The sequence below is a fragment of the Anabrus simplex genome, chromosome 1 (genome assembly GCF_040414725.1).
Source record: "Anabrus simplex isolate iqAnaSimp1 chromosome 1, ASM4041472v1, whole genome shotgun sequence".
NCBI classification, from domain to species: domain Eukaryota; kingdom Metazoa; phylum Arthropoda; class Insecta; order Orthoptera; family Tettigoniidae; genus Anabrus; species Anabrus simplex.
Window position 1 is genome coordinate 562268906 of NC_090265.1, and position 15764 is coordinate 562284669.

Consider the following 15764-nt stretch of genomic DNA (forward strand, 5'->3'; position numbering starts at 1 on the left):
TACATACCCCCAGGTCTAGGCCCTCCCCCTACAAACTATCCTATGGGCACCCTTGCATTCCTCTACTATGTCCTTTTACAGCACCTAAGTTGTAATTCTTGAACCCACATTGCTTTACCAGTCGTACTGTACTGAGAATAGGAAATAAAGCAGAAGCTTAACTGAAGATTTGCTAAATGAACACTAAATGGAAACAAATTAATTTAAATTAAAACAAATGTATGCATAAAATTACTCAAATACAGGTTGTCTAAAATTCAGAACTGTTTAAAATGATATGAAGTAAGTAAAAATATACCAAATGTAAGAAAGGAATGACGACTTCCAGGGGTTAATTACTGTCCATCGTGCTACTTCTTGGACAAATAACTGAAAATAGAACTGCTGGGTATCCTGTATTTGTGTGATGGTTATAAGAAAATGGTTGCCATATTCAAATTTGTTATTATCTTCTTCTTAGTATATTCTGAATATCTATATAAAATAAAGAAAATCTTCCTTACTTTGACTGAAGAAGATACAGTGGAGAGTGAAGATTCTGATTCATTGGATTCAGAGCCACCAGGAGAAAGACTACGCTTTTTCCGCTTCCTTCGAGGCCGCCCTTTCAAATTTGGTGCTGTAAGAAAAACAACATAATTTATGTCAATCTTAAAATGTTTTATGGGCTGGAGATAAATCTACACCTGCAGAGAAATTTCATATTTTCTGACCCTATACATAAGAAAAGGGGCCACTGTATTACAAGCATCTCACAAGCAACTAGACAATGAAGGTCCTGAACAGAGTCTAGCTTAATTCCTGCTCCTTTAAATACTCACCATCTACTACTGTTTTCCTATAAACCCCACTAGCTTCTTAATATTGAATATCTTATTAGTTTTCTCGCTTTCCCTCTCCTGACCATACACCATTCTCAAGGCATCAGCTCTTTCTTCCCCATTCTTCCTCTTTGTTTATTTCTCAAAGAGAGACACATGCATTATACTACTACTACTACTACTACTACAACAACTACTACTACTACTACTACTACTAATAATAATAATAATAATAATAATAATAAATGCCAGTTAACTGCAAATTGATTTGACTGTAATCTCGTGCACAATATAGGAGTGCCTAACGATGCAGCTGGTCAATAATGCTAGAGAAAAAAGACTATCTCCTGGAAAAGCACACAAGTGCACAGATATTCTATTTATAAATCAGTATAAGTGGTTCTGCACAAAAATTTAGTCTTAATAATATATTCCTTATATTTAACAAACATGAAAAAGTGCAAATAATTTTAAAACTTAACTGTTTAAACATATATTTCAAATATAGGCTGTCATCACTGATGAAATATACACAACAAATTCATATTTATACAAGATCTGATGGAGAATAAGACCTGAAGGATCCTTCATAAATTTACTGTTTTATTCTTACAGTCACATCATCATAGTTAAAAGTCCCAGAATTGAGTTTATGGGAAGTCTGTCCAATAACTTACGTCAATGCACTGTCTCAACTGCCAAGTGTATTTGAAACAAAAGGCAGTGAGTGGCTATAATTCATGTTCGGTATCGGTGAATTTAAACTCCTAAACTAGTGACAATGCTTTGCCCACCCAGAATACAGTCACAGGATTAAGTAAAATTAATCAGAACTAAATAATGCCATTTCTTATACATGCTAACTAGGTTAATGTTTCACAAGTAACAAATTTCTTTGCTCGTTCTTCTGTTTTTTCTTTTTTGCTAGCTGCTTTACATTGCACTGACACACATAGGACTTATGGCGATGATGGGATAGGAAAGGCCTAGGAGTTGGAAGGAAGCGGCCGTGGCCTTAACCCGGGAGAGGTAACGTGGGGTGCTGCCAGACCCCCACGGTGATATCTGAAACTACTGCGTCTGTGTTTGGTTGGCTATACTGCTAATACTTGGTCTACCTTCATTTGTGTGTTCTCTTAACAAGTTCCTACATGTATCTCCAGTGTTCTTTGCCTTGGATAAAGAAAACAGCCCTTTAATGTGACTGGAGTGCCCGTGGACCCCCACGTCACCGTTTGCGGAACTTTTAATTTACTGAAGACTAGGCAATTCTGTTGAAAGAGATTACTATATATGTGCACGAACCACATGAAAAATGTTTTCGAACTTTCCAGTGATGCTGGAGAACACATAACCAGTGAATTTGAATCAATCTTACAATGAAACAGAATTGCAATATAAACTCCAATGATGGCAAACAGTGTTGTTGAGTATTTTTGTTGTATCTGTTTTTGACATGACAATGAAGTACTTCACACAACATCGCAGTTTCATTTTCTTTTAAAACCTTGCTTAATGTTTATTTATTTCATAAAATTTGGTTTTGTTTCATTCCAGTATCGCAAAAGACAAGAAACTGATGGGGGGCCGGGGACACCCCACGTTACTACTGGCGTTACGAACAGTCACGTTACCACTGTCGGGTTGATTAAGGTACAGCCCCAACATTCGCCTGGTGTTAAAATGGGAAACCATGGAAAACCATCTTTAGGGCTGCCGACAGTGAGATTCAAACCCACTATCTCCTAGATGCAAGCTCACAGCCCGGTGCCCTTGACCACACAGCCAACTCGCCCAGTAGTGACAAATTTCATAATCAGTTCTATACTGACTTAATTTTTTAACATTAACATTTTTCTTTAAAAGAAATTAATTTAACTGATCCACCTTTTCAACATATCTTGACTATTCACTTAATTAAATATGGAAATTAGTCGTATTTTATAAGTAGTACATGTTTCGACCCACGTTGGATCATTCACAGCTACTGAATACTGTGGTCGACATCTTAAGAAATAAAATCTTAAAAATAGATACCATAAAATAAGATACCATAAAATGAGATGAGAAAAATAATAAAAACACTTAAAAATGTAAAACAACATGCAGTGTTTTTCTTTTGTCTAAAATATTTCTTCCTAATTGTGAAAACTAATAGAAAATAGTGTAGTTGTGGAAGTAGTGTTAAATGTTGTCAATAAACAAAAAAGCTGATTTAAATGTGAACAAATGGGCCAGGAGAACATCTCTTAAACATTTTTGTAATTTAACCTCATTTAATGACAGAATGCTTCTCTGTTATAAAGATATGTCAAAGTAGAATGTTAAAACTTGTATCTGGCAGTAGCAAAATAAATGTTAATTTCTTCTGGGATTTGATAAAGATGTCTAAAAAGAAAAAATCAAAAAGAGTATACTAACGAAATGTATACGAAGAAGTAAATAAAGACACTTTTCTCATCTCATTTTATTATGTCTTACGTGACCATGTATCTTCAAGATTTTATTTTTTAAGACATATACCGGTACCATAATATCGACAGCTGAAGATGATCCAATGCTCATCGAAACATGCACTACTTACAAAATATGACTATAATTTCCATTTGGGGTTTTCTTATAACCGCATAACCTTTAGTGGTGCTATTTGAGGATCCAACCAGCCTCTGGGCTGATGACCTAACAGACAGACAAGTAAGTGGATAGAGTAGATGTATTTAAAGGTGGACCAATTACAATAATTTATTTTAAAGAAAGATTTTGATGTTAGAAAACTGTGAGTTGTTTATGTGCCAGTAAATCTGCCAACAAGAACCTGGTGTATTCAAACATCTTCAAATACCACCAGACTTATCCAGAATCAAACCCGTCAACACGCACTCTGAAAGCCAGTGCCTGAGCACCTGTGTTAAACAGAAGAACAAATAGACGACAGTGATAACCTTCTTCTACTTCTATGAGGTTAAAACTTCCAGCTCATCATTCAGCAAACTGAAAGCTTAAAACCCTGATATATCCCATTTTTGTAATCCTCTTTCAATATTAGTACAAGTTGATTAACTACGAAGTGAACAAAATAATTCATGAAAGGCAGTTGTATCTCACAAAAGCAACTGACACAAGCCCAATTCAAACCTATTGTTAATTTTTAAGTTGACATGTTACTGTCAAGTGGTAAACCACCAAATATATACAAATGAATACCGTACCGTACAGAAAAGATATTAATTTTTAAAAAAGGTATCTCTCAAATCTATGCTGTGTTTCCTTCTAACTCTGTATTATGAAGGATTAATTTAGTGGACTGAAATATTTTTTTGTTAATTAGGCAGCATAGGTTGGTGTTATAAAGAATATCAGGAACCACTTCTGTAAACTACGAAGAGATCTTCAGACTAGTAGAGAGAATCAAACAACAATGACAATTCGTTAATTACGGGCAACTTACCACATTCTACTGAAAGAATACGTTGTTCTATCAATGAAATTCTCATCTTTAATGATCCACTCATATCAACGTCTTGCTGGGATTTGACAACTTGCTGCAGATGTAGAGCTGAAGTCTCATCATTTTGCTGAAGAACAGCCTGCTGAACACACATGGCAGTAGGTTCCTGAGGAGATTTTATTTGTTCAACTTCCACCTTAGTTGCCACTACTTCTTGAACCTCCAATTTCTGCTCATTTCTACTACATGCAGCCCATCTTCGTCGAGTCATTACACATAGCTCTTGCTTACCAACATTAGAACTAGATTTTCCCGAGGAAGTATCACACTTACGACGTTTTGAAGCAGAAGGAGGGGCAGCAGTATTTTGTTTCTGTAGCTCTCGTTGGAGAGCTGCATATCTGGAGCGTGTCATTATTGTACGTACTCCTTGGTTGTTCACTGAGGCAGCCGACTGCTGCACTGGTACTGGGAAACCTGGGGATGTGTGTGCTTGTTTCGGTGATGACTGTGATTTCAGTGATAGAAGTTCATCAGCTTGTGATGCAGTAGTACGTGCCTGTACAGGTGTATGAGCAGCAGGAGCATGGGGTTCATTAATAAAAGATCCTCCTCCCTGAGTGTACATCGAAGAAGGTGTATCACATTTTAGTTGCAGTCCAAATTTTGTATGCACGTCTGACACTGAAGATGTCGAACTAGGAAGATTCTTCACCTGTAAATGTGTTGCTATATGTTCAGTATTAGCTGAAGAACAAGAAACATAACTATCAGTTGAAAATGACTTTTGATTATCTTTCTTAGCTTTACAAACAGAATGTGGAGAAGCATGCTTGAGCTTACTAGCAGTTTTCTTAATAGGAGTACCACAAAGCAAATGTTGATCATAAAAGGAGTTCTGGGAAGGTTCTATTGGTGTCATTAAAATATTGTGCCCAGTAGAAGAACTATGATGTTCAACAGGGTCAGATAATATTTTGTTTAGGATATTGGAAGAAGGATAGTGGTCATTTTCCATACATTGTGGTGATGCAATATTTATAGATGAACCAGGTTTATTTTTATGAGTTGGTGACATATTTTGAACACCCGTCGAAGCAGATGAGGCAAAAGACATCCGTTTCTCTTTGTCACCATGATCAGTTTCGGTGGGCTGCATTAAGTGTTGAATGACAGTTGAGGAACGAAGAGGATGTGCCACTGACGATGATATTGTTATACTGTTTGTTTTCTGAGAGTTCTTGGACGAGTCTTTTACATTATTATTACATATATCTTCAGAAATGCTGGTGATGGTATTCTGCTCCTGAGATCTCTCTTGTGCTGGGACATATTTTATAATATTTGAAGCTATTGTATCTGTTTTAGGCACTGTCTTTGAAGCTTGATTTAAAGATGTTGCATCAGACATATCTTTCACTTTCACTGAAGAAACTTCCTGCAATTTAACATTCCTCAAATCACCAGGAAATGCACTACAAATATTTGAACCCAAAGTATACATGCCAGGAATATACCCCAAATCCGTTGCTGGTTCATTTTGCGTATCTGGAAACCTGGGCACATTAAGAGCATGACCAATCTCTGGAGACTTGTGCAAAACTGACTTTAATTCTGGGTTGCTCACTGAAGTGTCCAAGATATTACTCATATCAATCTGTGGTGTTCCATTTTCATCTTGAAGTTTCCTTGGTGTAGGGTTCAAATGAGAAACAATCTCTCCATTCATTTCCCCACTGTTTACAGATGAGCTAGGTACTTGAATGGGTGCTTCAGAAATTCCCTGAACTGCTTTTGGAGAAACATTACTACCAGATATTGCAGGAAACTGTTCCTTACATTTTCCAAAATTCACCACGTGAGAAGCATGACTAGATGATGTAGAAGGAGCATAACTTTTTGCCTGGCAAGTCACAGAACCAGATGTATAGCCTACTGGAACCACTGAAGAAACCACTTCCCTTACAGTTGTGGACAAAGGTAGGTGTGAAAATGATGTCAAAGGGGACCCGTGAATGTGTGTGTTGTTACCAGTTGTAGGTGGAATTCCACGATGATCAAGAACGCTGGAAGTTCTCGACATTTGAACGAATGGCGTTGAAGAAATGCCATTCATTTTCCTAGCATTTACACAATGGGACATTTGGTTAAGGGATTGTAATCTCAACTGATGCAATTCCTGTGGTGTTCTGTGAATGTAAGCTTTACAAAATGGTGCTGATATTATTTCTGGACTGTGATTTACCTGCGCTGAGGAACTTTCACGCAATTTAGAAATTAAGGGAAGATGGTGAGCACTCTGCATATTTTTACCACTGACAGAGGAGGAAACATCATTATCGAACTGGGCTGGCGGAACTCTTTGCAAACTCTGACCTTTCGCTGAAGAGTCAGAAGAATGGTTTAAAAGTTGCGGCAATATTTTAAGCGTATTTGGAGTATTAACTGAAGTTTGAGTTTGATCAGCTGAACACACCGGAAACTGAGAAACATTAACACCCGTATGAACACAGTTGTTCTTTCGCTGTGTCATTCCAGAACGACTGCCTTGAGCAGTCGGACAACCAAGAAAAGTACCTGTTCGCATCTGCAACTCACGTGCTTGTAAAATATCCACAGAACTGACTGAATAGTCCGTGTGCGTCTGAAATGGACGTGACTCTAAAACGTTGTTAGCGCTAACAGTAGGATTCGTTACTTGTGTCGACATCGTACGTGCACCTTGAACATTCATCCTGGCAAACGTATTTTTCTGAGGCTGTTCTTCACGAGTTTGTTGAGCTCCCGTAACATCAACCCAAGTGCTGGAGGTTGGCCACACTGCTCGAGATTCGTCCACTTTCGAAGTAACATACGCGTTATTAACTTGTCTCGGTGTTATACACGTTTCTTTAGTAGCGTCATGCGAACCGCAAGGTATAGACACCCCTGCATGGCTCTGTTTTTTAAGATTTGCGGGAGTATGAAGTAGCTGGGGCTGGTATGGTGGTACTGTTGCGCGCGTATTCGGAGAACTAGAAATTCTTAACGCACCATTTCCCGCACTTCTTTCTTGACTGACACTCGTAGATTGCTTCAAAGCGCCGGGAATATCTCTCGCATTAGCAGGGGCAACGAATGGAAAAGAAGGTGGCGCCATCAATAACCGTCGCGGACCTGTCGATTCTGCGGAAAGATTTCGAGTTTGATCAACCTGCGAAAACAAAGTTCTCATATCAGGAGCACCAACAGGATGAGCAAGAAATGGCTGGTTATGTTGAGTAAGCAACGAAACATCGCGGAAGTTTGACTGATAAAATGGCGATGATAGTACCAACGGATGTATACGTGAAGAAGCAGAGGAATTCATTCGCTGCATCGGCACTAGAGCACCAATATCCTGAACGTTTGTAGGAGAAACACACACCACATTGCAACCTGTGTCACCAACCGGAGTCTTTAAAATTCTCACTGGTAAATTCTTTTGCCTCGGCATGTTTGACACTTGAAGGAGCGCGCGCGGCCTCACGTGGTAACGACTGACAGCCGCTGCTCAGGGAGTTGAATTGTGTAGCACACTTCTCCCCACCACCCTCACCCGCGAGCTGTACTGCAGCGCCCTACCGGCCCACTGTAAAATAGCGACTGCTGGAAGCAAGGCTGCGCAATTCCTACCTCAATGAAGAACGCAAAGCTTCCCTCGCTCGCTACCTGTTGAATGCGATCTCCCGCCCAGAAACGATAACAAAGCCTGTTCATTAATGCTCTTATTAAGTAGATTTTTGCAACCCATCCTGGATTGATTTCACGAACACGAAACAGCATGCATTTTATGACATATTGCACGAGACATCCTCTTTCAAGAAAAGACACACCCAGCAGTACGGTTTTCAACCTAGGGTCCTTCAAATGCACACAGCCCATTCATTAAATTGGATTTCAACAACTACTACATTATGTGGGCCTACTGTACTTTAGAAAATTTTCCAACGAACAGAATAATTACTTGAACTAAAGGAAGAAACGAAAGAAGAATACACACAGACACTAACAATAAAATATATCTAACACCCAAATGTTTACTCAAAAAGAACTATAGTTTATTCAACCAAGGCGTTTATTAACTACTGCCAAATAAGATAAAATAAACTTTCTTTTTACGTCGCAAAGACACAGACATGTCTCAAGCGCTAGGACTGTGCAGGAAGCGACCGAGGCCTCAATTAAGGCACAGCACAGCATTTGCCTGGTGTGAAAATGGGAAACCACGGAAAACCACATTCAGAGTTTACAGAGTGCGGTTCGAATGCGCTATCTCTCAATTTCAAGCTCACAGCCATGTGACCAAACTGTGTAGCCAATTCACTCGGTTAGGAAGTAAACTCGTGTCCTCTTAATTCCGCAAGGAGGTGCAGCTTTTCAGGCATATCCTCGAGCGAATTTTGCGGCAAGTGCCTTTTTAACCACCTATCATTACCAGTCTTCCTGGGAATCGAACCCGCGTCTCCGAGTACGACAGCTGACTTTTAACCCCGTTTATCATCATACCACTGGCTGCTGTCCATCTCACATTTTTTTTTTTCTTTTTCTTTTGCTAGCTGCTTTACGTCGCATCGACACAGATAGGTCTTATGGCGACGATGGGACAGGAAAGGGCTAGGAGTGGGAAGGAAGCGGCTGTGGCCTTAATTAAGGTACAGCCCCAGCATTTGCCTGGTGTGAAAATTGGAAACCACGGAAAACCATTTTCAGGGCTGCCGACAGTGGGGTTCGAACCTACTATCTCCAGAATACTGGATACCGGCCGAAATTAAGCGACTGCAGCTATCGTGCTCGGTCTCACAACATTATCGAGGTCATGTTGCAGTTGCTCACAATCTTGTAACTTAGTTTGTTATGTTACATGAATGAAATTAATTATTTTCCAAGGCTACGACTAATATGCATTAATGGGTTGGATTGCAACGTCACTCAAGTACGCAAATATGTTCTGTAATTCGGTATCAATGTAGGACCTCTGTATAAATCTTAGCTTGACCAGTCCGACTTCTTGGCTGAATGTTCAGCGCCGTAGCTTTCGGTTTAGAGAGTCCCGGGTTATTTTCCCAGCCGGGTAGGAGATTTTAATCTTAAAGAATCAATTCTCTTGGCTCGGGAAGTGGTGTTTGTGCTGTCCCAAGCAACCTTGCAACTCATATACCGCACACACCACCACAATAACGCGCAATTTCCTATACAAGGAAAATGTCGCGTACCTCGTCGGAGGGTCTGTCTTGCAAGGTCTGCACCAGGCTAGCCATAGCCACACGAAGTTATTATTTTGCTATTTGCTTTACGTCGCACCGACACAGATCGGTCTTATGACGACGATGGGATAGGAAAGGGCTATGAAGTGGAAGGAAGCGGCCGTGGCCTTATTTAAGGTACAGCCCCGACATTTGCCTGGTGTGAAAATGGAAAACCACGGAAAACCATCTTCAGGGCTGCCGACAGTGGGGCTCGAATCCACTATCTCCCGATTACTGGATACTGGCCGCACTTAAGCGTCTGCAGCTATCAAGCTCGGTGAAGTTATTATTATTATTATTATTATTATTATTATTATTATTATTATTATTATTATTATTATTATTATTATTATCTCCGACCAAAAAGTCTAAGGCTCATTTGGGGATATTGTACTTAGTTGCAATGGAATATTCGTAGCGTAACGATATAAATTATCTGTCATGTTTACTTAATGTAATGGAGAGAACATTATTCTACCCGCTGCTAAGCATGATGTTATTGTAACGAGTCTGATGAATATAAGTAGAGAAAATGTGTTACGTGAGATTATTTAATTCTCTGATAGCCTATGTTTCATGTTGGGTGTCCATGATTTGCAGATATTATCCTAACTTTCACTAGCCTTTGTTTTACTGTAGTAAGGCAGCTGAATGTCAATAAATTAAATACCTTCTCTGAGAGAAGCATGTGTGACAAGGACGAAAAATACGAATTTAATATTTGAGGCGCCATTGATCTGTGGCCAAACCTATATGATAGACGCTCCGTGTAGTTACCATAGCAACAACCGCGCATGCGCTCCAGAAGAGCCACCTGCACGACATGTCCTAAATTTAGCTCCTAGCTCGTGCATCGTCTATATTATATATGGAGAAAACTGGGATGAACTAATCTAGAATCGAACATAGGTACCTCAGAACGTAGGCTTCGTGTAAAGTTGAAGGTTATCGATTCATCAAAGCTGAAACAATCAAATATCAAAATACTATAATCTTTAAAGTAGGATCACTGCCCTAAGAGACAGTCCTTATACATTCTCGGAAGTATTTGACAGTTTCCAACCGCAGTGACTGTTGCACAAGACTTTTTTTCTATTTGTTTTACGTCGCACCGACACAGGTATGTTTCATGGCGACGATGAGATAGGAAAGGCCTAGGAAGTGGAAGGAAGCAGCCGTGGTCTTAATTAAAGTACAGCCCCAGCAATTGCCTGGTGTGAAAATGGGAAACCACGGAAAACCATCTTCAGGACTGTCGACAGTGGGGTTCGAACCCACTATCTCCCGAATACTGGATACTGGCCGCAATTAAGCGACTGCAGCTATCGAGCTCGGTAGTGATAAACGTAAAACTGATATAGACATTGAGCTACAGCGTATCCAAGTACACAACCTAAACGATATTTTGTGACAGATGCTTCCGTGACAGCGTATCTGATATATATGTGACAAAAAAATATCGGTGACAAAGTAACAGACTGTGATTTATCGATCATCTCTACTTATACGCTAGACCCCAGTGACGATGGTGGGGAAGAGGTGGTTTAGGTGCTGACTCTGTCCTAGCACGAACTCGAGCAGTGAGCGATGGTGAAAATGATTAATCAGAATCCTGTTACTCATTTTCGTTTTCAATGTTTTTATAGATGTTCCAAATCTAAAATTACTGTGCCCCCATCTACATTTTAGTTAACAGTTCATTTTTTCCTGAATAGGCTACTGCGCGGTATGCTATTTGTTCAGACTTAAACTATAATTATACTGTACATTACACTAACTTAATTCATTTCATATTTTCGCATTGCCTTTAAAACATATTTCTGCACACCATATTGATAACTTTTGCGCGATTGTAACGTTTTATACCTGCTTGTTTTAAGGTTTTTGGCAGAAAGCCTGTATTTTATTATGCACTGTAAAGCGATATTTATGATCTGTTTTCTTGTACACAATTACACTGGTGTCACATCACGAAATCATTAAACAGCATGAACTTAAAATATATTAAAATATTTTTACATATTTCCACAGAGTGTCTATCTACTGTATATTATAATAAAAACACGAGAATGATTTATTTTACCGCGAGTATGAGAGAACGGCTGTACCGATTGATATCATGATGCATTCTGACGAAAGCTCTTGGCAAGATTTGCAGCGTCTTTAAACTCAAAGATTTCTTGCCGTACAATTTTAAATTATTAATGAAATGAAATGGCGTATGGCTTTTAGTGACGGGAGTGTCCGAGGACACGTTCGTGTCGCCAAATGCAGGGCTTTTGATTTGACTCCCGTAGGCGACCTGCGCGTCGTGATGAAGATGAAATTATGATTATGTAACATACACCCAGCCCCCATGCAGCGAAATTAACGAATTATGGTTAGAATTCCCGACCCTGCCGCGTGGTGGTCAAATAAAGGGCGCACACCCCGTATCGTCTGGTATGACGTCTCTATACTGTAGTCTACATAATTGAGCGGTCAGTCGTGGACTTGTGGTTTGTCGCGAGAATCTCACGTTGATTAGACAAACATTCATCATCATCATCATCATCATCATCATCATCATCATTTTCCAGCTCCGGTTTCTCGGGTATGGTGTACAAGAGCTCGCCGTTTTTCTGTCAGAGTAGAGTTTCTGTTCTTCTACATCTTCCCATTTCACATTTTGGCTTTCCTACTGATCTTTTCTCCTCTCACTTCCCTGACACAAATAGTGTCCACCTGATTTACTGTCATGGAAACTCGAAGGATTGTACCTATTCTAGACAAGGACGCCCATAGGACATTTTTAGGGGGGAGGGGGAGGGGGCTAGACCTGGAGGTATGTAGTATTTTTAATATTTTGGAAGATGAATGGCGACTTGTATTCCACTGTAGTATACCACACACAGTAACCCCTACCACTTCTACGTAATAGCGAATTTTAAATCATCTTCTTGAAAGAAAAACACATGAATATATTAGATTTTTTCCTTTCTCTGAGAGCTAGGAGGGGACCGCGTCCTCACCTTGCCCCTGGGCATGGGCGCCCATGATACTAGGTCATGCAAATTGCTTATTTAGAGCAGTTTCGTACTGTTTATAATATCAAACTGAAGAATTCATCGTAAACTGCGTTTGCACACAGTTGCAAACATTGTTGCTGACTGGAATAATTATAAGGATTTTATTATTGACGATCAGTATCATCTCCTTCCCCTCAAAAACCAACGCAAGTATTAAAGTCTCATGTTTCTGGACGGTGAATACGCCGGTTATTTTTATCTATCTATATATACATAAATATAAAATAAGAGTTTTGTCTGTACAATGGTCAGAATTTAAAAAGGGTGGTATTTCTGTAACAGTCGTGTCCATAGTAACAAGGAAATAAACTTTTTGATTTTCCGTAATGTATGTATGTATGTATGTATGTATGTATGTATGTATGTATGTATGTATGTATGTATGTATGTATGTATGTATGTATGTATGTATGTATGTATGTGTACATTGCTTTTAATCGCTACATTCCTAGTGACGTTTTTGTAATGACCTATGTTGACTTCTGTTAGGAAAGCTCACAAAGACAGTCTTTCTGAGAATCCCGTAGCGAAGTACGGGTACATCAGCTAGTTATTATATACACACAACTCATCGCACTACTAACCACCACAGGAGCACGCAAAAGTAAATACATCCCTCCACATGGGGTGAGAAAATATGTCAAAATACGTTAGTAATATGTTATTAATGATTATAATCTATGAAAATTCACAGCCTATTTCCAGTCATTCGACCGGATCAGGAATGGACGGAATGAAGCCCCATCTAGCGGCGAGGATAGTAATCGTGCCGGCTGCCGAAGCCTGTCGCACTCCTCTGGGGCAATGATTAATGACTGACAAATGAAATGAAATTATATTGGAAAGTGTTGATGGAATTAAATATGACAGAGAAAACCGCAATACCCGAAGAAAAACCTGTCCCGCTTCCGCTTTGCCCAGAACAAATCTCGCATGGAGTGACCGGGACTTGAACCACGGAACCCAGCGGTGAGAGGTCGGCGGGCTGCCGCCTGAGTCATGAAGGCTCTTACAATCTCTATATATTTCAAAAAGTTACTAAAAACAGCTCTGTCCAGTCCGTCCGGCCGTTATACTGGACCGGAATTCTCTCTGGAATTTCACGTCGGTAAATTGTCAGGTCTCAAATTTCAGTCAACTTTGAGTAATCCAAAACTTAAATCACTAAATGACCAATCCAAATACCGGCGAAGGATTGCCCTAGCCAGCAATACATCCTGTACTTGGAGGGTTTCAGAGATGTAAGGAGTAACATTTTTAAGTAGAGATACCGGCGAAGCTAAACGATTAAAAATGGCAGGCGTCTATTGGTAAACCTGCAATTTCAACCAAATATGGTACACATATGGCCCGGATTTTAAAAAATGCATATGCAAGTGCACATTTTGAACGTTAGCGCATATTTTGACCGTTAGTGCATATATAGATATATTTTTCTCTTATGTGTGATGGATTATTAAGATTTCTGAACGAAATGAAATATCTAATGAACTCTATATATGTTGTACATCCCTTGGTAATACGAGAAGCCTTCCCTGATGAAGGAAAGTGCTTTCAGTGTCGCAGACGGATAATGACCGTTTTAACAACAGCTATTCCCTTCTTTCTGACACTCAATCCATAAGTAACTACATAAGTGAAATCAGGCACTCTTTGCCAGAAGCATGTTCTAAGCAGTCAGTGCCAGAGTACAAGTATTGCCCAGTTACGTCCGTCGACGTAGAACGATCAGTTTCGGGGTATAAACTAATTCTGTCCGACAACAGAAAGTCATTGACCCCGGAAAACATTGAAAAACTGTTAATAACCTACTGCGATGCATCATGTTACAAGGAATGAAACATGTTTATCAATTTAACACCGAGTTAAAATTAAATAATGCGTTTGGTAAGTGTACTTTGTTTTATTGTAGCGCATATTTTCGAGTATATTTTCAACATTTTAGTGCATATATGCATGCATATTTTTGGAGTTTTTAGTGCATATGAATCCGGGCCCTACATATGACTTACTATCTAGGAAAAAATACAGTGGGAGTAAGACGCCCTAGCTCCCCTACGGTTGGGGGTTGGGAAGGAGTGACATGTAAAAATCATCGAAAAGTATTTGTGTCGGATCCATACTTTTCGGGACTGCTGATGAATTGTGACACTCTGGATAACATTTAAGTCCAAGCTCAGCCTCCATCGGAATGGGAGTCAGAAAGGTTGAAAAAGAACATGTCCAAAATGACCGAGATTATAGTGTTGGATCCACAGTTCTCGGGTTCTGTAGGCTAACTGGTGACAGTCCCAATGACAGTGACGCGTAAATACATCCAATTACCACTACTTCTATTAATTGTTTGAAAGATCCGGTTACTTTCCAGACAATGCGGGCTTGAACAAGGACAAGCTTCCACGCGAAAGAAAATAATCTAAAACCAAGACTTTAAATTAAACATAAAATAAAAATAACTCGAAAATGAAAAAATTGTTCGTAAAATGTTAATCGAAGTCACAATAAAGAAATACAAAATTTAACTCGACAAGATTAACAGGCAATATAAATCCTAAAAAATAAACGCTCAAGAAAGTACCCGGACAGCATGGAGCAATTTCATATCAAGACACGTTATTTTGCCCACCTCTGTGGTGTACTGGTTAGTGTGATTAGCTGCCATCCCTGGAGGCCCGGGTTCGATTCCCGGCTCTGCCACGAACTTTGAAAAGTGGTACGAGGGCTGGAACGGGGTCCACTCAGCGTCGGAAGGTCAACTGAGTAGAGGTGGGTTCGATTCCCATCTCAGTCATCCTGGAAGTGGTTTTCCGTGGTTTCCCACTTCTCCTCCAGGCAAATGCCGGGATGGTACCTAACTTAAGGCCACGGCCGCTTCCTACCCTCTTCCTTGTCAATCCCTTCCAATCTTTCCATCCCCCCGCAAGGTCCCTGTTCAGCATAGCTGATGAGGCCGCCCGGGCGAGATACTGGTCATCCTCCCCAGTTGTATCCCCCGACCCAGACTCTGAAGCTCCAGGACACTGCCCTTGGCTGTGTCCGAGGGAGAAACCGACCCTGGAGGGTAAACAGAGAAGAAGAAGAAGAAGAAGAAGAAGAAGAAGAAGAAGAAGAAGAAGAAGAAGAATTCATAACGAAGCAGCACAGGTCCTCTAGTAGTATT

At 39.9% G+C, this 15764-nt stretch overlaps 1 protein-coding gene across 1 annotated transcript in view; it reads right to left on the minus strand.

The window, feature by feature from the left end:
* LOC136877570 (AT-rich interactive domain-containing protein 5B) overlaps positions 1–15764 on the minus strand; it is a 369783-nt gene that overhangs the window by 57160 nt on the left and 296859 nt on the right. Inside the window, exon 4 of the mRNA XM_067151759.2 lies at positions 504–619. Coding sequence (XP_067007860.2) covers positions 504–619 — 116 coding nt within the window. The remainder of the gene's footprint in view (positions 1–503; positions 620–15764) is intronic.